The 27731-nt window shown below is 37.5% G+C and overlaps 1 protein-coding gene, 1 long non-coding RNA gene and 2 other non-coding genes across 4 annotated transcripts; all 4 read right to left on the bottom strand.

The window, feature by feature from the left end:
• Positions 1 to 3326: 3326 nt before the first annotated feature.
• On the bottom strand, positions 3327 to 22133 carry dvl3a (dishevelled segment polarity protein 3a). The gene is made up of 15 exons (XM_077210244.1): positions 21589 to 22133; positions 17916 to 17985; positions 16557 to 16675; positions 16309 to 16424; positions 15995 to 16136; positions 13920 to 14013; positions 13313 to 13382; positions 12199 to 12338; positions 12048 to 12124; positions 11890 to 11957; positions 10841 to 10990; positions 8178 to 8309; positions 7255 to 7422; positions 5154 to 5357; positions 3327 to 4302 (listed from the first exon to the last, which is right to left on the bottom strand). Exons 1-15 carry the CDS (start codon positions 21747 to 21749, stop codon positions 3977 to 3979), a joined length of 2037 nt encoding a protein of 678 aa, XP_077066359.1. The 5' UTR covers positions 21750 to 22133; the 3' UTR covers positions 3327 to 3976.
• Positions 22134 to 24444: 2311 nt separating this feature from the next.
• On the bottom strand, positions 24445 to 27647 carry LOC143720567 (uncharacterized). The gene is made up of 5 exons (XR_013196599.1): positions 27469 to 27647; positions 27107 to 27228; positions 26491 to 26551; positions 26156 to 26224; positions 24445 to 25913 (listed from the first exon to the last, which is right to left on the bottom strand). It is a non-coding gene; the product is annotated as an uncharacterized LOC143720567 (long non-coding RNA).
• On the bottom strand, positions 26315 to 26446 carry LOC143742213 (small nucleolar RNA SNORA13). The gene has a single exon (XR_013205382.1). It is a non-coding gene; the product is annotated as a small nucleolar RNA SNORA13 (small nucleolar RNA).
• On the bottom strand, positions 26626 to 26757 carry LOC143742207 (small nucleolar RNA SNORA13). The gene has a single exon (XR_013205381.1). It is a non-coding gene; the product is annotated as a small nucleolar RNA SNORA13 (small nucleolar RNA).
• Positions 27648 to 27731: the final 84 nt, after the last annotated feature.

The raw sequence follows: 27731 nt of genomic DNA, 5'->3' as shown, positions 1-27731 counted from the left end.
GTATGAACTATGAACTGAACTAGTTCATTTTAAAATTTGTGAACTGAACTTTGAACTAGTTCATGTAGAAGGTGAACTTTCCCAGACAGCAACATAGTATCGGCCCAGATCCGGCCCACATCCGGGCTGTGTGGATTCCAGGTGTACCAGATCTGGGCCGGATCTGGGCCCATACTATGTTGCTGTCTGGGTTCCCAACACTGATAGTAGCCTACAGTAGCCTAGTTATGTAGTCTAAACAGGTCGCATATGTGTCAATGCCGGCGGTATGGATGCATGCGACGACAGTAGCCTATGATGAGAAGTCTGTGTTGAAATATTTTTCGGTAATATCAGGGTGATGTCAGAGTCATGAATGTTTGACCCATGCTGGTGGCTGCTGGATAAAACCGTCCAGCATTTTATATGTTCCTTTTGTCTAGATGTTTTGCAAGGAGGTGTAAAGGTAGCTAATGATGCTCTCTGCAGTTTTTACCATGCACTCTCTGAGGTAAGGTATCCAAATCACATCAACTGATCATGGGGGTTCATCAGGGTTCAGTTCTTGGACCCCTCCTCTTCTCCATACATCACTGGGACTCATCATACAGGCACATGGTTTCCCCTACCATTGCTATGCTGATGACACACAGCTGTACCTTTCATTTCAACCAGATGATCCCACAGTAGCTGCACAAAATCTCAAGTGGTCTGGCGGACATCTTGGATGAAAGAACATCACCTGCAGCTCGACCTGGCAAAGACTGAGCTCCTCGTCTTCCCCGCCACTCTGTCTCTACAGCATGATTTCAACACCCAGCTATAGGTACATCATCAATTACCCCATCATTTTTTCATGAATACATGAAATCTCACAATGGCAGTAGCTTAAATGATATAGAATTGATTCTAATATTTATTTTTATCTTTTACATTTTTCTTTCTATAAAAGTCTACTGCTCATATACAAATTATTGTTTGAATTAGGCTATCACTCAGTGACTAATTTATCATTGTATTACTTTCTTCGGAAGGCTTTTGTCTTTCAAACTCATTAAAATGTACAAATTGACATTTCATATTTGCATGCAATGCAGGGATATTTTCTTTCTCTTTGTATTTTTATATCAATATTGTACAAGATTATCCTATTCAAATCAATGTTATAAATAAGTTAGGTCAAAATAATTAAAAAGTAGTCTGATTATTTTACCTTAAATGTGTGATGTAATGGATTACATTACTAACTACAATTTTTGTAATGTAATTTGGAATCAGTACCGACTACAATTTGTGAGTAATCGACCCACATGATGGACATCTGGTAGGATTGTTGATCCAAAGCAAGTCCATCCGCTGCCCAATATCAACCAAAAACAATTCCTAGTTTTCCATATGAATCATCTGCCCTCCCTGAGTCTTCACTGTTGCTGTGTCCTCAATATTTTGTGACTTATCTTTATTTCATCTTTTTCACATTTGCCAATTTTTTTCTTGTCTACTGTTATTTCTTTGGTTCCCAATCTGGTGCTTGTTTAAAAGTGTCTCTGCCTGAAAGTAGGCATCAAGACCACAAAGGCATACATACCCATGATGATTTTATAGCAGGATTTTTTTTCATACAGAAACAAATTTGAAGTCCATCAGTTGCCAAATATCCACCAGAAAAATCTCCAGATGCTTCTTTAAGGGTTTTTTTCTGATCTGACGTGGGAAATTACATTCATGTGCCAGTTTTGTCAGTATATTATTTCTGTTCTTTGGATCTGAAGTTAAAATTATTCATGTTTTCCACTTGAATCATCTGCACTCCCCGTATCCAAATCGTTGTCTATTTTCAGTATTGTGACATCTTCAATTTTGTGAAAAAAATATTAGCTGTTATTTATTTGGTTCCCATCCTGTGGTGTTTGTTTAAAACTGAGTTTGACATCAAAAGAGGGAAAATATATACCTATGGATATCTTATAGTAGCCTAGGATTTGTTGATACGGAAACAAATGTACAGTTGGCCAATATCAGAAATAGCTTCAGATGTGCTTTAAAGGGCTGACGAGATGTTGTTTGCTGATCTGATGAATAAAATAACCAAAAGCTAATTTAGATAAATATTTCTATTAATAGATGCTCTGTCTTAGCTGTAAGGATTAAGTCATTTTTGTATAAAGCAAACTTCAGTAAACACAAAAGAACTACATGATCATATGTCCCTTTTCTCTGAGATGCAGCCTAAAAAGTCAAGACTACTAATGTACAATACATTCACACTATTGATTTTTTGTTTGGTTTTTTTAGGCTAATGCTACTTTAGTCAACTTTAGTTGACAAGTTCTCTGGTATTTCCCAAAGTAGGACAGACACAACCGCTTATCCTGCGCAAATTGAGCATAAACATAAGCTACATACAACCTTAGCATCAATTAATATGCGTATCCATATAGAAATACTTCACTGTAACTAGCTAGTCCATAGAAAAGGTAACTTGGATATATAATAAAATCAATACATTTTCTAGCATTGTTGTTGTCTTTTTGCTAAGCAGACTATTTTTCTTGAAATATAAAATCTTTATAAAATTTAGTAAGATACTTTCAACCCATGCACGCATATATTTGGCAAGTAGTTTAGAAATAAGCGGGATAATGTGCAAAGTTAACTATCTGCTAATACTACATTTTCTAATTCCAATAATGGAGATTGAAAAAAACATGGCATTAGATAAATAAATAAAAATACTCAAAGCAAAATGGTGATTGAATTCAGGTTCACGAGGAAGTTTAAATTTGGATTTAATTTAATGTAAAATTGGTTGTATTTTCTTATGCGTAGCTTACATTATACTGGTTTTCAAGGATGAGGTAATTTCCTGTTGGCACCAGTCTTAATTTGACTAGATTCTAAATCATATGCCATCAGAAAAATGTTTTCCCCCTCACAGGTTACAAGAGTATTTGCTTTGGTATCCTAATGCTGCACAATTATTAATTCTTGTTATTTAACCACTCTTGTAGGTAGTTAATCGAGAAACTGAACATTATCAACTCATACACTAATACTAAACACCTGTAACTTACTGTCATACTTTATATTCGCATTCAGTGGCTACTTTTATGGACTTCCAAACCAGATTGTACCAAAACAATACCAACACTACGATTCAATACTTCAGAGATTATCTTTTTAAGCTCTGAAAAACGCTGAAGTAAGGAGAACCTCAGAATATTAGCCGAAAAACAATAAAAGCAGATGTGGACGGACACACAAACCCAGAAACATCTGGACTCCAGATGAGGACAGCCAGCACATTCCACAAGCTGAACCCATAAAACACACACACACACATATACTTCAAGCATGTCACAATAAAACTATATTTATAAATTAAAAAAAGAAATCTCCTTAACATGGTTCTTCAAAAAATTCTCCCAATACAATATTGCTGACAAACACTGAAAAATATATTCTCAGTAAAAACAATTTCCGTGAATAATGAAATGTCTTCAAGAGACATTTACTGAGAGTAAAAATGTAAAAAAGGACAAAAAAAAAGTTAAGAATCTCCTAATATGCGCTAAAACCGGGCAGATGACGACAGAAATTTCTCTTCAAACTTTGACATTTACATCCATGGTTGGACTACATTCACCTTGAAACCTCACACCCATATAGTGTTGTAACTAAATCCCATTCAATTATTGCTATTTCTCTCAAAATCTCTTTTTTTTTTTGTCCATCCATAAGAGGAAATCTTTAGTATTTTGAGGTGATTTCGCTCAACATTTAGTAAAAAAAAAGTCTTAATCTGTTCTTGTGAGCAGGAACTGATGTTTTCCTATGCTTTAGTAGACTAATTTCTAAGACCTAAGTATTGTTGGGGCTCACAAGCTTTAGATTTTTTAGGTCAGCACTAATCCTAATTCTAATCAGTTGCACTAGTAGGCCACATTTTTTTGTAATCCATAAGGCAAAAAACTGTTTGGGCACTTTTGCTTGTAAGTCACATGATGTCGACGAAGAACTCCCCGTTGGCTGTGTTGCACGAGCGGCGGGAGCCCGTGAGATCGGGGGGAATGCTGGCGAGAAGGCGGGCGGACGGCGACCCCGGGGCGGCTCGTGCGGATCCCTGCTTCAGGCTGTAGCTGTGAGATCGTGAGCTTCGCACGCTGCCCTCGCTGGGTGCCGCCGAGCGCTCGCTGGGGGCTCTGTCTCTGCGGAAGTCAAACTCATGAGCGTCGCCCATTTCCCCTCCGCCTCCAATCCTGAAGTCTCCAGCCGCGGTTTTCCCCTCGGTCCTGCTCCAGCTGCAGTTTGAACCGCTGCTCCCTATGGACAGCAACGTTAAGGGAAGTGAGACGATACTTAAATGAGTTGAAGCTGCACAATATTGGAAAAACTGACATTGTGATATTTAGTTTTTCTGCAATGTATATTGTGACTGGAAAAAATTGAGGTTTCATCAGATGACTTGAAAAGCGAATTTGGACAATAAAGAATAATTCTAAAATGAATGGGGTGATTTTTGGGGGCAGTGCATCAAAATAAAAAAATAAAAAAGCATACCAACATGTTTAACCTAGAACATCATTCCTGTCTGAATATTTAGTTGTAACCATATCCCTACCCCTAAACCTATCCCTATCAATATCTTATCCCTAAAATCAGAGGGAAATGATATGTGAATAACACTGATGTAGAAGCACTTATCATTGGTTGTAAGCCTAAACTTGACAAACTGTAAACGTGTCATTCAAATCTGATTGGTTGATTGGAATGTTGTTCCAGGATCAACAAAGATGTTGATCTAGGAACATGTTGTACTTGGTGAAATCAGGTTCAGCATAAAGGATCCGAGCTGTTCTGAGACTCGTGAACAACATCTGTTGTTTGCGCTTCACTAGGGGTTGCATTGACCAGTTGACTTAAAATTTTAAGCTTGATGTCGACTAGTCATCTCAAGGTTAAGGCTTATTTGTTCATTTATGACATTATCAGCGACTTTGTTGACGTTGACTCGACTTTAATCACTTAAATGTGTTAAAAAGTTAAAAGTCGTTTAACCCCTAGTTTTTCCTTACTAAAACCACAGCCTGCAGGATTGATCAAATTGCACTTAACCGTATCGCAAAAACTATTTTTTTTCGATACGTCATGGAGCATGATTGGAGGTTACTCACCTTCACTGTGCTGGCTGCCTGCGCTGCCTCCACCTGCTTCAGAGTAGCTGTGAGCTGCGTCCGCATGGGAATGGGCTGTTGGGTACTGGTAAGGGAACGCGACGGGCCAGGGAGCTTCAGCGGGGTGAAGCAATGGGGCAAGAGTGTCCTGATCAGACGCCCCGCTGGAGCCGTCATGGTCATTCAGAGAGAGATGGGCCATGTCTACAACAAAACACGGTACCGTTGATAGAGTGTCGATACAAGGCAAACCTGAATGTACAGTGACGGCAACTTTCACTGGGACAGATAGAAGTGCTGGGCCGTGAATAGCTGGAGCCTGAAATAGGATTTTCCCTCGTACTGACAAGCCTACACTAAACATAGCAGTAGAATATTTATATAGCTACATAATCAAACAGAAAATTCGTAAATTCAACATCTGGACTAATAACAACTCAAATCCAAATAGTGGTTTAAAATCCACTACTAGCTTACAATAAAAGAACGCACTTGTTTTATTTAAATATACAATGGACAGGAACCATATGTAAACTGTGATATTTCGTTGTGTTAAAGGATTAGCTCAGCCCGAAATTTTGTCTTTACTTAATGTGTAGGATATATTATAAATAATGTTCATCCGAACCCAATGACTCTTTCTTCTGTGGAGCATAAAAGGACATGTTCAGAGGAACAGCTCTTCTCCATAAAATGAATGCATATACTGTAGAAGCCGCCAAGCCATGTGACTTGTGTTGCAACTTGCTTAAGGCCTGTTGAATCTGACGGTGAGAGAGATAACTCTGATCTCAGCACAGAGGGGGGGCAGGGGTGAAATCACGTTTCCCCCATTGGTAGAAATCGCATTCTGGGGGGTGAGGATCCCCCACGATACACTTTCAAGGTTAAAATAGCAAGGGCTCAAGAACTTACTTCGCGGCCGTTAAAAAAAGTAAGTTCTATATAGTATGAATGTTTGTAGTGTGAATGTAATCTGGACATCACCTACCAGCATCAGTTACTTCTGATGCTTCACCTGCATTCATAAATCCCCTCCCGTTGCCTCATGGGATGGTAAAGTGTCCATCGAATGCACACTTCAGAAGCTCACTGGATGTAGTAGGTCATCCAGGGACTTTTCGCCTACTAATTTTCCAAAACTATGTATTTGGACATACAGTCCAAAGTTCTGTTTTTCACATGCTATATAGTAGGGAAGTATTCGATTTTGGACGCAGCGCTAGTATCAATTTTCCCTTTTTGAATGACAAATCAGGCTGCATTCCCTTAGCACTTCCCCTCGGGGGAATCCCTGCCGCCATTTTGAAGTGCATTCCACTTCGTGGAAGTGGAAGAGGTAAGTTTATATAGACGGACCCTCGCTCCCTTGATTTTGACCGAGGGAGCGAGTCTACTTCATATGTACTTTTCAGGTAGCTCCATATACCACAATGCAACACGATTGTGACATCAACGCATATTGCGTTTAATTTACCCCACCACAAACAACTCTATGATATATTCAAATTATTATTATTTTTTTATTTAAACAACTCAAACACACCTATATACATATAGAATGCTGCATTAAATAATATCATAAGGGAAAAAAATAATCAAATGAACCCCATAGAGGATTCTAAGTGATCAAGGGCTTAGCACGCTCCAATTCAGCCTAGAGCGAAGGTTCCGCCAGTAGTGGGCACTTATGCAACGCAAGCAATGACGTACATCCGAGTGAACGAGACTGAGGGAAGTTAGCGTTTTGGCCTAGCTGCAGGCAACGCGAGTCGACACCACAGTCAGTTTTGTCTGCACTAATAAGCTGCAATCTGGCTATGCCATATGATTGCTTTATGAGAGGAATTGAAATTTAAAGCAAAAGCTCTCAGATGGCAAGTCACATGCCACATATTCAAACCATAGGTCCACTTTAACTTTAGCTTTTTTTCATCCATTTCAGATCTTGAAAGCACCTGGTCACAGTATAGTTTTAATGTCTGGTAAAAAACAGCTTAGCGATCCATTTTATGATTTGGTCTACAGAAGAATGAAAGTCATACAGGTTTGGAACAACACAAGGGTGAGTAGATGACAAAAATCTCATAAAAGTACTCACTGCCAGAAAGATCCCCAAAGATGTAGTAGCACTGCTCGGAGAAGGTGATTTTGTTGACAGTGTGGCGGATGAAGCCAGCCTTCAACAGGTTGCTGGCGTACTTGCGTGCTTCACGGCGATCTGCAAAGCCCTCCACATGATGAAACAGCCAGTCAACCACATCAGAGCCTAAAAACCGACATATGCACCAATTATTAAATACAGCGGCTCCAGGGAGTACTTTGCTGATGTTTATTTTATAGTTGTGATAAAATGAATGTATGTCACAATATAAGAGAAAAATATCTGCTACTTCCGAGTATTACAAATTTTACTGAAAAAGAAAACAAAATTTAGGGCAGGGACTTGATCCTATGCATCGCTTGTTCACCGGATTTGAGATGTGGGTTCTGCACTAAAAAAAGATAGCAAGCTTGCAGTTGATTGTGGAGGGAGAGGATTCAAATAGAACATTGCAGTGTTTATCTTGTTGCTATGTACAATGTAATAGACAATTATTATTTCTATAATGGAATATTGCAGTGTTTATTATAAAAGATTTATCCGTGCACATTTTGTATTTTATTCATGTGCCCTCATAATCTTTAATCAATAACACTAACTTCTCCCCATCACAACGCTTCACTGTCCCACTGGTGCGAGCGCAGGTCAATAACATCTGTTTCAGCAACCTGCCACTCACATGACATCACAGCAATTAGCAAACGACAGCGATCAAATGATCCGATCAATTCCTAATAGACAAAAAGTTCCGCCTGCATTTTTTTTCTCGTTTGAAAAGCGGTTTCACAAGAAAGAACGTCAAAGTAGGGAAGAAAAGAAAAGAAAATCCGTTTCATGCTAACTTGAATGTTGGTACAATTACCAGTAAAACCATAAGGATGAACTACTACAATCTATCATTTTAAATAAAGTGTCTTGACCTATGAAAGCATTGGCTATAGTGATCTTCAGCCACATTCTGTCTCGAACTTCCAGTCCTGAGTCAGGACAGGCCATTGCTTTTGCAACTGTTGCCATGTCGCTGTGGACGGACAGGTGGTAGTCATCAAATCCTGCGAGGAGAACAACACACAGTTTACAAAAGAATCTGCCTGGTGGCGAGAAGTCAGGACCTCCCACATTCTATGTTGCTACACAGTTGTTAAGATGTTTATTTTTTTAATGCCATATCAGCATCAAAGGTTATACCCGATGCAAAAATAAAACAAACAATTGGATTTATAAACACAATTAAACATTTTACAACACTATTTTTCACCCATTTTGTCATTTGCAAGTTAGAACTAGGAAGTCTGATCACAAGAAAATGAACAGTACAACTCTCCTCAACAAACCGCATAATTTGATGTAGCATTCATGTCTATAACAAATGTTGTGGAATGAATTACAGGCCAAAATGTAGGTCTGTTCAAATCCATAAGCCTAAGTATAAGCAATAATAATAATAGTGAAGACTTCTAGAGATAGTTCACCCAAAAATGAAAATTCTGTAATCATTTACTCACCTTCATGTCATTCCAAACCCGTAAGACTTTCGTTCATCTTCTGAACACAAATGAAGATCTTTTTGTTGAAATCTGAAAGCTTTCTGTCCTTCCATTGCCAGTCTATGCAACTACCACTTACTACACTTAGACGCTTCAAAAAGTTCATTAAGAGATCGTAAAACTAATCCATATGAATTGAGCAGTACACAGTGACACGATTACTTCATATAATGAACAGATTCAATTTAGGCTTTTATTACATAAACATTCATCAACTCACACATCAGTTGTGGTAAAGGGAAGCTCAAGCTGTTCGCTTGACGTGCAAGAACCAATGAGGTAGGGCTGGGCGATATGGCCTAAAAAAAAAGTCCCCGATTTTTTCACAAAAAATCCGATTTACGATTTAAATCGATTTTTTTTCTCTCCCTACTTAAAATCAATCTGCAGATGACAAAGAAATTGTTCAAAACAAGTTTTAACTTTATTTTGTTCTAATATTCCCTTCTGGGATTTGATCTCGATTAAAGTGCAATCAGAAACAACAAGCCAAAAAGACAAGAGGACAGGCCCTGTCTTTGAAAACAATGAAAATGTAACATAAAATAAAATGGGTGGATTGGGATTGGGGGGATGTGTAAAAAAAAAAAAAAAACTTGCATCACAAAAAGTGTATTGTGATTGTCAAATTTTTGGTAACTAAACATAATTTTATTAAGTTTACTGGTATGCTACTGTTTTTATTATTGCTTAACACAAATTTCACAATTTCAATTCTTGTGATTTGATTCTGATCTTGATTCAATATAAATTCCTTTGGATAAATAGGTACAGTAGATACGTTAATGTGTTAATTGTTCTCCCAAAAAAATAATAAAAAAATTTCACCTAATGCTGTAAACATACAGAAAGCCCTGTCAGCTGGTATTATTAAAGGTTAAAACTAACTCAAATTAAATATAATGCGTTTTTTTATTTTATAATGCGTGTAACTAACATGCGTGCTATGGGTCATTAAAAGGCATCCAAAGGTAAATTTAACGTTACGTGACATATGTTGTTCTCCAGCTGTTTTATGGACATCTTTCCGCGGTTGAAAAACACTGATCGATCGATTTTATTACATCTCGGTAAGTTGGTAGTAAAGAGTAACAGATGATCGGTTCACGTGCCGCTTGAACTGAGATCTGTCAGCGTTCTCTCACGTCACATTTACAAGCGCCAAAACGGTGTTTATTGTTTGAATTTTGTAATAATATTGACAGAATCTGAGAGCTGAGAATCTGTTTCATATCGATAGTAACCTGCTCTGTCTTGTCTGTCGGTGTCAGTGTCCTCGTTGCTTCGCGAATGTTTCTCTGCGTGAGAAAATGGATGTGTGGCGTGAGAGCGTGTAAAAAGTGACAGAATTGCGTCTCTCACAGTGAACTCGTGAGTTGGCGGCCCTGCAGATTCAGTTTGTAAATGTTTTCGGCGGGTGTGCTTCTGCTGCCGCGGTCTTGCTCATTTGCCATGTTGTTTGTGTATCTCTATCATGGCAAGCGCTGAGCCCGGTCGGAACTACGGGAGCCCAGATGGGAGCGTCGGCGGTTGTTAAAGAGAAAACTGATTTTCATTAAAAAAAATCGGCGTAAACTACACATTCGATTTAATCGATAAAATCGATTTATCGCCCAGCCCTACAATGAGGGTCATTCTCGTGTTACGCGGCACGTTTGGATGAGCTTCTGTTTAGGTTTGCTGATCAATGTTTATGTGAATAAAAGACTAAATTAAATTTGTTCATCATATAAAGCGATCGAGTGACGAAATTTGGCCTAAACCGCTCAATTCATATGGATTAATTTTACGATCTATTTATGAACTTTTTGAAGCATCTAAGTGGTAGTTGCTTGGCTTTCAATGGAGACAGAAAGCTATCAGAATTCATCAAAAATGTATTAATTTGTGTTTAGAAGATGAACGAAAGTCTGGCTGAAAGATATGAGGGTAAGTAATTAATGACAGAATTTTCATTTTTGGGTGAACTAAACTTTTAAAGATTCCCAAGCTGTGTGCAATAACATCTGGAGGAGAGTGAACAGCTGATGTCTTACTCTCAGTCTCTGGGATGGAGCTGGAGATGGAGGAGCTGGTGGAGGTGACTGTGCTCATGGAAGGACTTATGCCGTAGGCAGGATAGACACCCGTCATGGCTGCCGTATGGGACACCCAGGCTGCAGGGTCAATGGGCCGGATGGGTTCACCTGGAACAGAAGGCAACAAGTACTCAACCAAACTATACAAAACAAGTGAGTTTGCGTTTTCACCACAACAAGTTTTTTAAAACCTCCTTAAGAATACAAGATGGACAATCACCGAGAACTATTCAAACCTTATTGTGAAAACTACCACAATACATTGTTATGATTGTACAAAAAAAAATCTGCAATTGTTTTTTGCTGTATCTTTAGATTTTTTTGGACATTGAGTCTTAAAATCTTGCCCTCCAATGCAGCTCTCAAATCTATTACACTTAGTGTAGACATGTTAAAGTGGCAATGAAATTTGAGAGCTTATCACTGAATGAAGAAAAACGTCACATATTTTAGAAGATGTATACACTACCAATCAAAAGTTTGTTACTCTGGATGATTTTTTTTTGGGGGGGCTCATCAAAGCTGCATTTTCTTTAATCAAAAATGCAGTTAAAACTACTACTATGAAATATTATTACATTTGAAACAGTTATTTTCTATTTTAGTATATTTTGTTATTTATTCCTGTGACGTCAAAGCTCAATTTTTTATCATCATTACTCACATGATCCTTCCGAAATTATTCTATTATGATGATTTGCTGCTCAAGGAACATTTATTATCATTATCAATGTTGTGATATGTTGTGCTACTCAACATGTGGAACACTGTGTTACTCTTTTTCTGGAAACTGTGAAACATTTTTCAGGATTCTTTGATGAATAGGAAGTTCAAAAGAACAGCATTTATTTGAAATAGAAATCTTTTCTAACATTATAAATTAATTTGCCACTTTTGATCAATTTAATGCGTCCTTGCTGAATAAAATTATTAATTTCTTTTAAAACGAATATTATGGTGCATTTGTGTGTAAATGAGTGTGTGATAGGGACAAATTGAACACTCACTCCTTGGCAAAGCGAAGCAACTGTTAGGGTTTGGGTCCCAGCATTTGGCCACAGTAAGCGACACGGGCCTGCAAAAAAAAAAAAAAAAAAGTGCAGTTGTTAACACACTTTTGTTGATCAGCTAAACATAAATGAGAATGTTTTGTAATATGACTCACCCAGGCTTATGCACGATCTCCCTCAGCACTCGTACGGCATCATCGTTGCACATGTTCTCAAAGTTGATGTCGTTTACCTGTGAGAGGAAACGGTAATATGAACTGATACACCCAGATTCCTAACCTGAACAGGTGTTCATCCAAACCTCACCTGCAGCAGCATGTCACCAGGCTCGATCCGCCCGTCGGCCGCCACTGCTCCGCCCTTCATTATAGAGCCGATGTAGATGCCTCCGTCGCCTCGCTCGTTGCTCTGACCAACGATACTGATGCCCAGGAAGTTATACTTCTCTAAACGAGGTCAAGCGAGAGAGGTTTCAGGCAACTAGTTGACTTTAATAATATGTTGCACATCTATAATATTAATTAGTTTATATATCGAGGACTATGTCTTTGGGCAGGAAAATTAACTTGCTTAATAAAATAAATGCCCTTGAAGGGATAGTTCACCCAAAAATGAAAATTAGCCAATGATTAAATACAATAGGAGTAATAGTTTACTGTTTTGAAGTCTACAGTTTCTGTTTTGAAGTCCACAAAAGGGCATCTATCCATCATAAAAGTGCTCCTCACGGGCTCCGGAGGGGGGGTTGATAAAGGCCTTCTGAAGCAAAAGGATGCGTTTGTGTAAGAAAAATATTCATATTTACCACATTACAAAGTAAAATTCTAGCTCCCAGACAAACGCAGTCGACTTGCGTATAAAGCGCAACTTATGACGTCAGAAGTAGCATAGTGCATCATGGCGTAGCATAAATATAAGCAGTAAGCCACATTACTTGTATAAGTTGCACTTTACACTAAAATGAAATCCGTATGTTAATTTGGCCGGAAGCTAGTTATTTTACTTTATAAAGTTTTAAATATGGATAATTTTTATCCATTTTTATCCGAGGACACACAAACACATCACTTCAGAAGGCCTTTATTAACCCCCCGGAACCGTGTGATGCACTTTTATGATGGATAGATGCACTTTTATGAGGGATAGATGCACTTTTATAGACTTCAAAACAGAAAAAGCCATTCATTGCCACTATAAAGCTTAGAAGATCAGGACATTTTTAATATAACTCCAATTGTATTCATCTGAAAGAAGAATGTCGTATACACCTAGGATGACTTCAGGGTGAGTAAATCATGGGCTCATTTTTGGGTGAACTATCCCGTTAATATTTTTAAGGCACTCAAGGCTGCTGTACTGTGAATACAATCAGAGTTTAATTAAAAATGAACCGAACCATATACTGGTAATGCAAACTCACCCATATTTAAAGTGACAGTGATGATATTCAGCGACATGGTGGAGTCAGTGATGCTACTGAAAGAAGACGACTGTGGAGAGAGAGAGTTTTTCACTTTCATTTTTTTTATCAACATTCTCACAAACCTTTCATGGCCCCTAGTATATGTTGTTGTATGAATATCTGAACATGCAACATGTAAAAAATAAAAATAAAAAAATAAAGAAAAAAGGTATATTCTACCTTTTTTTTTTGCATTCTTTTTCTATCAACACCTGAATGTGGGCAAGTTTCATAAAACAAACAAACAAAAAAAACACCTCTGAACAAAATGTCCATTAACAATCCGAAACTTGAACAGTCCTTTACCTTGTCTTGGGTCGACATTTCATTCCGTAACAGCTTTGATTTATTAACAGTTTTGATGACTGCATTATTTTACATGTCCATAAGCAATGCTTTCATCACTTGTTTCTGCTTCTTCGCCTGTGTTTTGATCCGCAGATTCTCTACTCTTTCATAAGATGCGTAATAGCGTCCCTTACTGTATAACAGTGAAAAAACATGGATTTCCGGAAAATTCCGTCAATGGCGGGGAAAGAGTTAAGAGCTCTATCCACTGTCTCACCCTGTCCATTTGCTGGGCTTTGGGTCTGCGCCTCCGCCGACGATGTCGTCTCAACAGCTTGGATGAGCCACTTTGCTCTGTAACACTGCTAAAACTGAGAAACAAGTGTCACCGAGTTTACATGAGCATTTCATTCTGTTTCGAGTCAATAGTAATATGAAACAGATGTGAAGAAGATACTAAAGAACTGCAAAGACTATAAAGGGTTAGTTTACCCACAAATGTATTTTTTGTCATTTATTGACCCTCTTTTCGTTCGTTCCTAGACATTCGTTAAACTTCGAAAGACAAATTAATACATTTTTAATGAAACCTGAGATTTCTCTGATTCAATTGAAAGTCCACCAAATATCTGAAACTTCAACAAATCCATAAAGAGATTGTAAAAGTAGTTGATATGAATTAAGCGGTTTAATACAAGTCTTCTAAAGAAACACGGTTGCTATATATGATAATCAGACTTCATTTAGGAATATTTAAACATTGATCAACGCACATTCAAATACGGTAAATGGAAGCTCAAACATGATAATGAGGAGTAATGGCTACATGTTTTGCTAAAAAAAAAACACACAAAGTTCCCCAGTTGTTTTGGTAGAAAGTTGTCTAAAATGTTGTGCTTCAATATGTATTTAATGGTTCATGATCAAATTAAATATGTACAGGTCTAAGTTGCATAAGTTTCCAGGACAAGCCTTTTTACCATCTTTACCAAGAGTACTCTCCGTTAGTTTGGTGCTACAGTATTTACATGAATCATTCAGCACAACATTGCTAACATTTGTTATCTCGGTTATTTACAGATACGTTAATGAAGCTAAGTGATATGATGTGCAACGCAGCTAGAAGCTAACGTTAACGTTTTCTAATGTTAGGCTAACGTTACGTTAGAGATGTAAAAGATAACGTTCAAATACGTTGTTGACTTATCTTAGAACAGATGTAGACATCCTTGTTTAATTTATCCACGTTTAGTTGATGTTGTGGTCTACCGCATAACTTAATCCGGAGCAGACACTTATCTCTGTTGAGATGTGGCTTAATTGCGAAAGGGTAAAAAATACACACCGTCGCCCAGCCTCTCGGGATACCTAGTGTCGGAGTTGCATGTACTCCATGCACACCGCTTGACCATTTTAAACTTAAAATGACAAGAAAAAACATAAAAAAATGAATGAAAACTGACTAACTGCAATGCATTTCAATGGACGTGGAAGCAGAGAATGTCCGAGTGTATTGGGAGCTATGCGCACTGTGATTGGCTCATCGTGTTTGGGGGCGTGGCTTAGCCATAGGTCAATTGAAAGGGCAAGGACTGATGAGGATTTTTCTCACCTGTCAAACAAGCCAGTGTAATTTTAAATTTATGAATATTTTGAAGTTTTATTTTATTTCTGCTTTAATTCAAATAGCAAAAACAATTTTTTTACACTGTGCAGGCATGTTTAAGCTTCAACAAGAATCAACTTGATTTGTTCTTGAACGTCCAGTAAGTACAAATTAGTTGCCGTTTATCATATTTGATATTCGTTTTTGTGGAATGGACTTGCAATGGAGGGACAGAAGTATCTCAACATTTCACTGAAAATATTGAGGATGAATGAAAGCCTTACAGGTTTGAAATGACATGAAGGTGGGTAAAAGATGACTGAATTTTCATTTTTTAATAAACTATCCCTCTAACAGCTGTTTGCTGATACAACATTGATCGTTCTTTTCAGGGAGCAACCAATAGATTTATACTACACAAAAGTATTAAACCAATACTAAAACAAACACTAAAGATATTTTATGCTTCTCTACATTTTATTATTATAGGTACATTTATTACCACAAAACAACTTCTCCAGCTGGTTCAGAGAAAGAACCAGTTTTCGATTCCCAACCCTATCAACAGCGTTAACCTACATTTACTTTAAACAATTTCCCAAATCTCCACAAACTATATTTATGATTGCCCACATATGCTTGTCAAATTGCTCAAGTCTGAGCTCTGACCAACCATTGGGGCTCGCTGCGAGCGTAATCATATTGAGCGCATTGGTTTGGGAACGAACAAATGCTGTGAGACCCACCGGCTGGTGGAGCCGTCATCCGAGTCAAAACAGCTGCTTGATTCCAGTTCACTGCTCATGAGGGAAGAACGGCTGTCACAGATGTCATAACCTCCCAGATCCATGCCTCTGCCTCCCCGTGAGTAGCCATTCTGCCTTCCTCCTACAGAGACAACATGAATTATCACTGATTCAAGTGTGGATTTGTCTTTAAATTCTTAAATAGGAATAGCTATTACTATTAAATGTGAACCTTTTACTGATACAAACCATGGCAGGTCTCACAAAGCACAAGGACTTGCGGTGAGAAGTGAGGGTTGTGAGGTGACACATACCAGAGTGCTCATGTGAGTGTTTCCTGCGCGATCTGTCCCTCTCCCTCCGGTGTGACACCACTGAATCCGTCTCCGTCTCATCGTCCACACCATGCCGGCTGCCTGCAGCCTTTGGACTGTGTGGAAGAGAAGGTTAAAGATTACAGAAACAAAAAGCCTGTGAGAACATGTTCCTTATTTTGAGTTTTACTGCCAACTTGTTATATGATCTGATCATTTGTACAACACACACAAAAAAAAACACGTACTGGAAGGATGGGGGTCTGGAATCTCCAATGCCTTGGCTTCTCTCGTGAGATGGCGGCCGCTCGGACTGACTCTCTGCCACTGAACACCCATCTGAGTGAGAGCCGTCCGAGGACACCAGCTATTAACATACACAAAAGAACAAATATTGTCAGTGAAGTGGTATTGAAGTGGTTATGAACTAAGACATGGCTAAAAATGGTTTCTGCTTATGAGAACTGCTTCAGTTCAATACTCCTATACTAAGATCTCTAAATATAAAAACATATTACAATACCCTAAACTTCATATATGGCTTATAATATGGTTCCAGATCCCAAGAGAACTTTTTCTATGGCTGGACAAGCAACCTACAAAAAACTTTTTAAAAATCTAGTTGTGCCAAGATCTTAGTATTCATGTTGATCTCATATGGCTTTGAATTGTTTTGTGCCATTTCTAACAAAAAGTTCAAATATTAATGACAGGTGGGCAAGAATTTTGCAGTCCAAGGCCTCTCCCACCAGTCTGCTAAGGATACGCTTGACCAGTGTCAAATACAGACTCTTGCTTTAGTAGGAAATACTTCTAAGCAAACATTTATTCATAATAGTGTCAACATCAAGAATTCAAAGATTAAACATTTAGCAGGAGTGAATTAATTTCGGTTTCTAGTGAAGGATCAAGCGCGTTGTAGACACTGTTGACTACAAACACTGAGATTTTTCATATTTTCCGTCACATTCCAAACTGAATGACAACGAACACAGTGTTTTAGGCCAAACGGTGGGGAAAAACTGAAACAAACTGCCATTCGCATGCAGGTAAGAAAGCGGTTGCCATAGTGTTCCACTTTTACCATAACGCAGTTTAAAGAGTAGACAAAGTACGATACAATTTCAATTATAAACCTTCTCTACAACAAATGTTATGTTAATAACCCTCTTCCGATCCAACTGTCCATGTGCGGAGATACAAAAATGCGGAAAAATATAATCTGTAGTTTTCTCGAAAGCCATGGAGCGGTCAAACTACATCATCAGGCGGACTTTCGCTGACAAATAAACTTGAATTTAAATGAGTTAGACATTGTAACAAAAGCGGGCTGAAGACCAGCGAATTTTCACCTTTAAATATAAATGTGAAGCTCATAAAACAAAGCCTATGCAGCATACCAAAGTCTTTGATTAACTGCATCACACCGAAGTGAACCTTAAGCAGGAATGACTGGCAGTCTCTTTGAAAAATACAAATACAGCAGTGTCAGCACTCAAGAGAACCGGGAATGGGCTGAATTAAAAGGCTGATCTATTATGCAAGGAGCACTGGGGGAATTAAGACGCGGGGCTGGACGGGATGTGTGTGTGTGTTTCTGTTCTCACCCAGCAGATCACACGGCCATTGTAACAGGGAAGCTTTGCATTGTCGTCAGTGATTTCCTCCTTGACCACCCTGCAGAAACACAAGAAACAGAGAAACACAATCAGAACAAACAGGTCTTATTTTTCCAACCACCGTCTGTGTGTGAAGTGTAAAATAAAGGAAGATCAGCTTTAGAGATCCCCAGAGTGTCTGGGAATAAATTAGAATACATAAATGCGACAATGCCATTAGATGAAAGAAAGGACGGGTTGGATCAGAAACGCACTAATCAGATAAGCATTGCACACACGTGCTCACAAAACACACAAAGGACTGAAGAACAAATGGAAGAGCTGAGGGAGACTCCACCAGATACGATTCAAAACTCATGAAATCAAAGTTATTTTGGATATTCAATTAAATTTACCACTAGAATGATGCGCTTGCAAGCCTGTATGGAAAAAAAACCTGTTTGTTCGAATGCTCGCATTTAAAACAAATACAAACTCACATAATGCTCACAACCAACAAGATTGCAATATGACAACTCCAAATCAAAACAATTATAATTTAGAATCAGTTCACCCAGCAATGCTTGAAATGAAAAGATTTAAACAATTACAGGTATTTGCATCACTGAAGTAATTTCCTCAACTTTTTCATTACTTTTCTAGGGCTGTTTTCCAAAAGCACCGTAAGCCTAAAATTAAAATGCCACCAATGGTCTCTATGATCAACTTAGCTCAAATTGCTTTTGAGAAATACAAAAAAAAAGAAAGAAAAAAAAAAAGGTCCAATAGTGGAAACGGGTCAAAGGTTTTTGTTTTTTGTATTTGAGTAGTTATTGCATAACATGTCCATTGACATATTTAAATCAACTTTGAAGATGAATTTGTTGAAATATATTAAGGAAAGTATGTATAACTGTCCTAAGTTCCTAACTTTTTCCCAACTTTTACATATTCAAAAGCACCATATAGATATTTCCATATGGACTCTGAATTAATATTATATACACTATTGTTCAAAACTTGAGTCACTAAATTTTTTTTAATAGAACATTTTGAAATTAATATTTTTATTCAGCAAGGAAGCATTACATTTATCAAAATGAACAGAACAGCTTTTACATTGACACAAAATATTTATATTTCAAATAAATTCTGTTCTATTAAACTTTGTATCAGTTTCCACAAAAAAATAAGCACCACAACGGTTTTCAACACTGTTGTTTCTTTAGAATCAAATCATCATATTAGCATGATTTCTGAAGGATAACGTGACACTGAAGACAGGAAAATGCAAAATGCAGCTTTGCATCACAGGAGTAAGTTACATTTTTAAAGTATACTGAAACAGAAATACATCATTTTAAATTGTAATAATATTTCACAGTATTAGTGTGTTTTACTTTATTTCTGATCAAATAAAAGCAAACTTAGCAATGCTAGTGTATAGTTACTATCAACAATAATTCTATTAGAGATTACAGTTTTCACAGACAATACAAACTTCCCAAAAGTGAACCATCTTCTACAAACTGAGGGAAAAATCAAAATGATTGTCCATGGTGTTGAATTATACGCTACAGATGTTTAAATCCAGACTATTTCTTAATTCTATACTACCCCTTTGTAACAAACTTCCTGAATTGATGTGCATACAGAAAAAAAAAACTTTAATTCATTCACAGACACTCCAATCCAATAATAGCATTTACAAATGTGTAAAAAGCCTCTTTGTTGTGTGAAAGACAGGTAAAACATCAATAGAGACGGATTCAATTGAGCTATTCGTTTCCATTTGGCAGAAATCGGAGCCTGCCCTTCAACGACGAACATCTTTAAGCTTTTAATGAACTTTGTTGAAGGGGAGTTAAAGGGAGGGGAATGGGACGATCAAACTACAACATATTTCACTGAAAAAAGCTGTAAAGCTGCCAGTGCTGAAGCGATCAGGGCATTCCACAGCGAGCCTGCAGTTGTTCCAAGTCAACATTCTTTCGGCTAATGAAACAGACAGACAGGACAAGAACACTAGACAGCTATCCAAATGTGACTGATTCACAAGCTAGTTTAAAGATACAGGCAACACTTTATATAATGCTTAACAGGCAGAACTCATGCACTTTTAAAGGCATAGTTAACCCAAAAATCGAAACTCTGTCATCATTTAGGACGGCTACTCACCCTCATGTTGTTCCACACCTGCTTCACTTTCTTTTTTCTGTTGAACACAAAATAAGATATTTTGAAGAATATCAGTAACCAAACAGTTGATGGACCCCATTGACTTGCATAGAGATTTTTTTTCCCTACTATGGAAGTCAATGGGTGCCGTCAACTGTTTGATTACCAACATTCTTTAAAATATCTTATTTTGTGTTCAACAGAAGAAAGAAACTCATACGTGTTTGAAACAACATGAGGGTGAGAAAATGATAACAGAAAATTCATTTTTGGGTGAACTATCCCTTTAAATCTGGACACAGGCTTAGTAATTAATAAAAATAATAATAATGAAGCAAAGTTTCATGACATTCAATAATTTCAATGTAGGTAAAATGGATCTAAGCACTATATATATATATTGTAAAAAAAGCCGAGATATAAAGAAATTGTCCAATAAGACATTTCACACACTGCCTTGAAAGCCAGTTTTATTCTATTCGAGCGCTCACACAGAGAATTTTCTAACCAATGATATATTTTAGGCTATAGTAAAGCAAAGCTTGAAAAATATATACCCCTATCTAATTTCCAGGACTTTTCAGGCCTGTACATCACTTCTATTTTACCATTCTGGCACCAGGTCTACAGATCCAAATGTGAACAAGGCCTGCTTTTTGGTGACCATGTTAATGAAGGCCCGAATAAGTCAAAGAGTTCACAGCAACTTCAATGGCCTTTAAGTGATGGACACGTTGAAAAAAAGTGTGGCTAAAGACCAAGACAATATTATTACCTATTAAGCGCATCCAAAATTCCATATAAAACGCAACTCGAATGTTTTGGTTAAAAAAAACCTTTGGGGTGCATATGGTCGCTGAACCGCGCATGCGCAGTGCACATTCAAATAGATTCTACTGTACTTCTCTCTTGAATCGGGGTGGAAAATTCCTCGAAGTGTTAGTTAAACAGTTAGTTTCGGCGACACTCGCTCTCTAATGTTCTGACACGAAGGTGCTTTGTGGGGGGAAAGAAAATGCTTTAGGAACATGATCTAAGCACAATAAGCCTAAAAAAAACGTAAAACCACGAGTGCTTTTTGAGTAGTCATGGCAATTTAGACTGACGCTGGAGAACATTTAAGGAGGACGTATCCTGAACAACTCCCTCCTGTGATACTTTGACTGTGCACTCTAATCATTTACATAACTATAACTACACCCAAGATCGTGCCGTCAGGCGAAAAGCCATATTTGAGAGTAATCCAGTCTTAAAATGGATGCCGTCGACAATTGAACAGGACCCAACATTCACCCCTGCTGAACTCCGCGCGCCACACACACACTGTGCATTTGAATCATATCACATTTTACAAACTAATGAGGGGTATATTATATCAGTCTAGGTCATGGCAGCCGATCACTGATCCAAACAAGAGGAGAAAGCGTGTGAGGAGCTGGAATTGTAAGTAAAACCGGAGAAAACATGCACAAGTGCTAAGAAAACTAATGTACGGTAGGCTCACCCAAAGTCATCGTCCATAGATTTAAAGAAAAACTTGTAGTTTGGTTTCTTGAGAGCATTTTTCAGGTCCAAAAGAGTGACCCTTTCGGCAGGGATGGGCAGTTTGACCAGGTATGGAGTTTCCTGGTCGTCGAGATGGTAGATAACTTTAGTCTCCCCCATTGCAGACCGCTGGGGAGAAGTAATCGGCGGTCATCCAGCGCAGGGGGTTCCCCTGATGCCCCTCCAGAATGGGCTTTTGCTCGCTTACACCCGCCAGTTGACTTTTTTTTGTTGCTAATCCCGTTCTTTCTCCTCCGGAGTTCCCAGGAATCTTCGATATCAGCGCAAATATTCCATGAGCTGACTGGTTTAAAAGGCGATTACTGATCCATACTCTTATTTCACTCTATCCCGCCTGTTGAGAACAGAGAATAATCCGTGAAATGTGTGATAAAGACGCTTATTTTGGTCAGGAATGCCGAGGCTACTCGGAGAGCTTCCCTGTGCTCTCCTTACAGAGGGTTTTGTATTGCTTTCATTGACGCCGACTGCCCGGGGAAACGCGCTCCCCCTAGCGGAGAGGGGTGGTAGGTGTGAAAACAGTTACGTGGGGACATTTATGAAGATAATACCAGAGCCCGTTTACAGACATTCTCTGATAATACGATGCCATAAAGAATCCCATGTGCAGGGTAAGATTCGTAAAGGTGTAAATCGCCTTTCAAGTGTAAGAAAAACATAGTTGCAGAATTTTACTGTTAGTCGTAAGTGTAATTCACGTATTGTAAAGGTGCAGCTTCATGCTAACGCAAAAGAAATAGGATCTGTTGTTTTCCTTTAACTTCCATTTTTGGCACGTTTTTTTGCCCACAAATACGGCCAAAGCACTGCAAGCCTGTGACAGCAATTTTGCAAGCGAGAACAACAGAGTCAGGAACTTCAAAACTGATTGATCGCGTTAAACCAACCTTTGACTAAAAAAAAATGAACTGTTGCAAATGTCCGAATGACTTGTGTGCATGACAAAAAAGTTCCCGAAATAACCCGAAGTACAGTTGCGTCTTTTTTTTAGCTGCGCGTACAGTTTCGGCACGATTCTCTCACTCATTGAGTTTTGCAAGCGCGAAGGGTAGGGCGGGTCCACCATCATCATGTAGCCAATCAAAAGAGCTTCTCGCTGACTCTCGTTTTACTCTTATCTGATTGGTTCAATAAACAGAGAATTGTGAGAGAATCGTGCCAAAACTTCTACTAAACAGATTTAGAGAGAGTGGGGTAAATTGAGTCGCTTTTCTAAGTTGGACTATTGGCAAGTAGTGAGAAGACGCCTAATTATGGATATCTAATATTAACTGGAATCACATAGATACAGCCATAAAAAAAACTTAAAAGAGTGGCCCAGTGGCACAACATGCCATGTGTTCAGTTAGGGGTAAACTGTGTCGTGTCAAGATCGAGGTAGCCTAAGTGTGATTGAAGCGCATACGAAATTAATAAAATGGGAACATATAAAGCGTGATTTTTACAAATAATAATTATGAATGCATTTTCTCACTCTTAAGTCTTATTTTTGCTGCATATGATTCCGTTTTCCTTTAAAATATCCACTAATACCACAGACTCAGAGGGTCATAATTTCATAGTGAAACATTTTTTACATTTTGGTTTTCTTACGAGAAAATGTTTATAAAATCCTGTGCTGTAGGCCTACTGAAAGACATTTTTATTCCACATATTCATCAATGTTTTAGTGAAATGTAAAACGTATAGGGAGATATGTGGAGATAAAAGCTAGCATTTTGTCTTATTTCTCTCTTTTTTCAATAACAAAAATACTTTTTTTCTTTTTACATCTGTGTTGATAAAAAGTTTTATCTCTTGATAAAACTAAACCTGTATATAGTTGACATTAAAGTAGGTAAGATAAAATACAACCCCTTGACCTGGTTTAGAATTGCTGTGGTTTGCTGGAAGATTAGTCTTAAGCTGTATCATTTAGCACTGTGTAATCACAGGGAGATGCTGTGATGCTGATATTTTCATATGAACTCCCAGAATGTCCTTTAAATGTCACTTTTTTGGGGATAATTCATGACGTGTGTTTACCAATTATGCTGTGCTGTAAATTTAAATGTAGCAAGATTAATCATATTTAGACAGGTGTAAACTTCATACCATACATTTTGTTGAATTGCCAATGCAATTCATGAAATTGTTACATCATGAAATTGTATTGCCAAATATGATCCATGAATTAATCAATTAATAATTTTCACCAAAATAGTAGCAGTGTGTTAAAGTGTGTCAGATGCTCTGGGTTTAACACTGTCGTATCGATGGAAAGGGGGAAATATTTCATATTTCTCTGAAACCTTAATGGTTAGAATTTTGAATAATGATCCCTTAGTTTGTTCACTGAAAGATTTTGTAAACATTTATTAAAGGATTTAAATGTCTCTAAGGGGAGATTTTTTATGACTGTTTTCAACTACATTTAAATATTCTGAATTATACATTTTCCTGACTGATTTATGTATATGTCTACACTCTTGGTGTACACCAATCAAATGTTTATATTCCAAATGTAAATCATTCTCGTGTTAAATAACACAAATAATTCCCCCCTTTTTGAAAAGTCATTTCTATGACTCATCATGATATATTTGTACTACTTTCTCTGCCCTAAAGGACAACATTGGTAAAAAAGTGGCAAAACTTAGGGGCCATTTACCCAACTCTGCTTTCAACTGAAAACTTACAAAAAATTGCTAATTAAAGAGAGAAAGGTTTGGGCTATTTGCTTTTTATGAGGTGTACCACAAAATATTAAAATGTACAGTATTAAAAGACCTAAAAACACCCACATACAAACAACAAGATTTTAAGCAGGTTTTATTTATTGAAACAACACTCGAAGTGTTGGGACATCTGCCTTTGCATGCACATGAACTTTAATGCCATACCATTTGTAATCTGTAGGGTTTAACCCTCATGCACTGTTCGATTTCTGTGTACAGCCTGTATGGTGTGGGTCAAATTGACCCTAATTGGATTCAATACAATTTTCCAAAATCCACAAAATGAAAAACAAAGAATAAGGTAAAAACATTAAACTTTTAATATCAACACTTATCAAACATTACAACTTATATCTGAACTTATATCATGAAAATGTTTTTAAACACTTATATTAAATAAACAGCACTGGCTTTTTTTGCATATTCATTTGTTCACATTAATGCTCAAAACTGAACTATTGAATATTGCTTAAACATTTCATTATAATTTTTACTAATTTGTCTTCTGTTCTGTTGACTCATTTCTTAAATTTAAGAAATTACTTCTGACAAGATGAGCACATAGCAAAGTGTGCTTTTTGCATATGAATTTCTTTGTTCACACACAAAGATGCTTGGTCCCTGATCAACCAATTACAATGAAAATATAACCCATAACTTAATCTGATTGAACTTCAGGCATCACTAGATACAGGCATGGCTAACCACCTAGACAGGAGGGCACGTACTGTTGCTTTTGAATAGTTGCCTGTGTGGGTCAAACTGACCCACGAACATATACAAATTCGGTATGCACATTTCACAACACATCAGCGTGTTAAAAGTTTGCATGCATGTTCATGTCCATAAATGAGAAAAAGACACAAAATGTCATGAAAAACAACAGGTTTAATAGTATTTCAGACAGATTGAAATAAGAAATGATAGCTATTTTACCATCTGTAGCTGACAAAATATTCTGTATTGACATAAGTGGGGAAAAGCTCCTTTTTTTTAGCTTCATAGGGAGGTAAAAGACAAAGTAACAAAATATAACCAAGAAATGTTATTTTGGGTCTGTACAGTTGCCTTGGAGCATTTAAATATGAGAGTCAAATTGACCCACTAACATATTGGTAATAAGTCAAAACAGAGTGTAGAAACTTTGCATGCATGCGACTTCTGCGCACCTAAGCATGCGATGACCACGCTCTGATTTTACGTGGCCTACCACTTCACTGCGTTGGTAAGGCCCCGTCCATACGAACAGGTATTTTCAAAACTGCAGTTTTCTTTGCAGAAAAACAGTTTATAAAAATACCAGTGTGTGGACTAGGCCCTAGTGGATGTTCCTAATTGCTTCCACTTTGTAATAATACTGAGCTCCTGAGAGCGACCAATTCTTTCACAAAGGTTTGTAGAAGCGGTCTTCATGCCTAGTGCTTGATTTTATACAACTGTGGCCATGGAAGTGATTGGAAAACCTGATTTCGATGATTTGGAGGGGTGTCCCAATACTTTTGGCAATATATATGAAGTGCAGATACACATATGCAGAATACAGCATCTGGAAGAGAACCAAAATAAATATTAGAATCAGAGACAATTAAACAACAGAAACACATCAAAACAAAGCATGAACAAAAATGCTGAAAATCTTGTAGCATTCATAGGTGTAGTTCTATAGAACAGCAGTGAATCAACTCTTAAAGAAATACAATTTGCACAGTGCCTTTTGCCATACAAATCAGCAAAATAAAATAGCAAAAGATGGAACAGTCAAGCTAATTTTGAGTCAGTTAAACTCACCTCACACACCACTAGTCCTTGAATGCTGGGTAATTTACCTCCACTAGAGGTAAATGGAGAATGTAGACCCTTTATAATAAGATTAAAATGATTAGCATTGCGCTTTGCGTTTATGAAAAGAGACTTTTGAATTATACATGATCAGTGTATTATCAATGTAAATGTCCATAAAATGAAACTCCGAAAGGCATAGATGTAAACGCCTTTCAGCAGCCATCTTGTGTTTTAATGTCTGCCCTATTTGACACCACATTCATCTGATCGGCAATGAACAGGTAACACTTTAAGGCATGATTTTCTTTACTCAGACATATTTAAAGTTTATAGCTCCATACCAGGTTTCATGCAACCCTGCTCATGTTGCTGTAGCAGCCTTTTACCGCATTGGCTGTTCACCTGAAATAATAGAAAATGACTGTCAAAGCATGAACACAGAAGAATAGGTCGTCATGAATTAAGCTAATTTTGAACATTGTTCTTGTCATAGCACAAGCAAGAGGAACAAGTGTCCTCTCATAGATTTTGGCTATTTCAAGATTTATTGTGCGCCTTAGTAGACACCACATTCATCAATGTGAAAATGAATGGGCAACACAAAGGCGAGACTCTTCAAACAGCATAAAGAGCTATACAAGCTTGAAGGGATAGTTCAACCAAACATTTAAATTATGTCATCATTTACTCACTTTCATGTTCTAAACCTATAAAAGTTGATTTTTTTTGCTGAAGTTCCATAGTATTTTTTATCTTCCATACTATGAAATTCAATATGGCCCATTAACCTTCAAAATATATTCTTTGTGTTTAGCAGAAGAAAGAAATTCATACAGTTTTGGAACATATTGAGGGTGAGTAAATGACAGAATTTTCATTTTTGGGTTAACTATACCTTTAAATTCTTTTTTTTTCTTTCAGTAAATATTTAAAATCTGCTGGAATTTAACTACTCACATGGAGCAATCTAAGATACCAATTTATATCAAATGTAAATCCACAGCTGGAGTTCAAAAGCAGTTGCTTCTGGCCCTCGTGGTGTCAGCATGTGACCGTTTTCCATGCGTTTCAACGTAATGCTGGATGAAAGACAAAAAGGACAAATAATTAAGTAAAATTGCACAAACGACCACAATGAAACAACGAGGTCTGAAAGAATCACAATCCAATTACGAGTTACATATTATAATTGAATGGTTACAACTGGTCAAGACCGATTTGTTTCGGGACTTTTTGAAGAACTACTACAACTAAACGTACTACTAAAGTAAACATTTACTATAAAACCTGTCCGTATACAAATAACATCTACCACTTACCCACATCCATCCAATTTGCAACGAAACAGCCACTTTGAGAGCGCATGATGACAGCCGTTTTCTCTTGATCCTCTCCACGTGGACACTCAACCAGAAAAGACCTTCGGAAGGAAGGAAGGAACGACCAGGGAAGGACCCAGTGTAGGCGACTGAAAGTGCCTGAGTGAAATTACTTAAACGCTTTTCCTCGGTTTCCTCAGACAACCTACACAAAAGTTCAAAGTTGGACACTCCTACTTATAGATCCTTATTACTATTTTTGA

Source organism: Siphateles boraxobius, unplaced genomic scaffold (genome assembly GCF_051911475.1).
Source record: "Siphateles boraxobius isolate OS27281-9 unplaced genomic scaffold, OSU_SipBor_1 1, whole genome shotgun sequence".
Classification (NCBI taxonomy): Eukaryota; Metazoa; Chordata; class Actinopteri; order Cypriniformes; family Leuciscidae; genus Siphateles; species Siphateles boraxobius.
The sequence above is the reverse complement of the archived record's forward strand: the minus strand, read 5'-3'. Positions and strand labels throughout refer to the sequence as shown.

Coding starts and splice junctions, on each gene's coding strand:
- dvl3a (XM_077210244.1), bottom strand. CDS start 21,749: ATGGGGGAGACTAAAGTTATCTACCATCTCGACGACCAGGAAACTCCA. Junction 10,991..11,889: donor TTGCTTCGCTTTGCCAAGGA/GTGAGTGTTCAA, acceptor CTTCTGTTCCAG/GTGAACCCATCCGGCCCATT. Junction 5,358..7,254: donor CTTTGGGGATCTTTCTGGCA/GTGAGTACTTTT, acceptor GTTTTGTTGTAG/ACATGGCCCATCTCTCTCTG.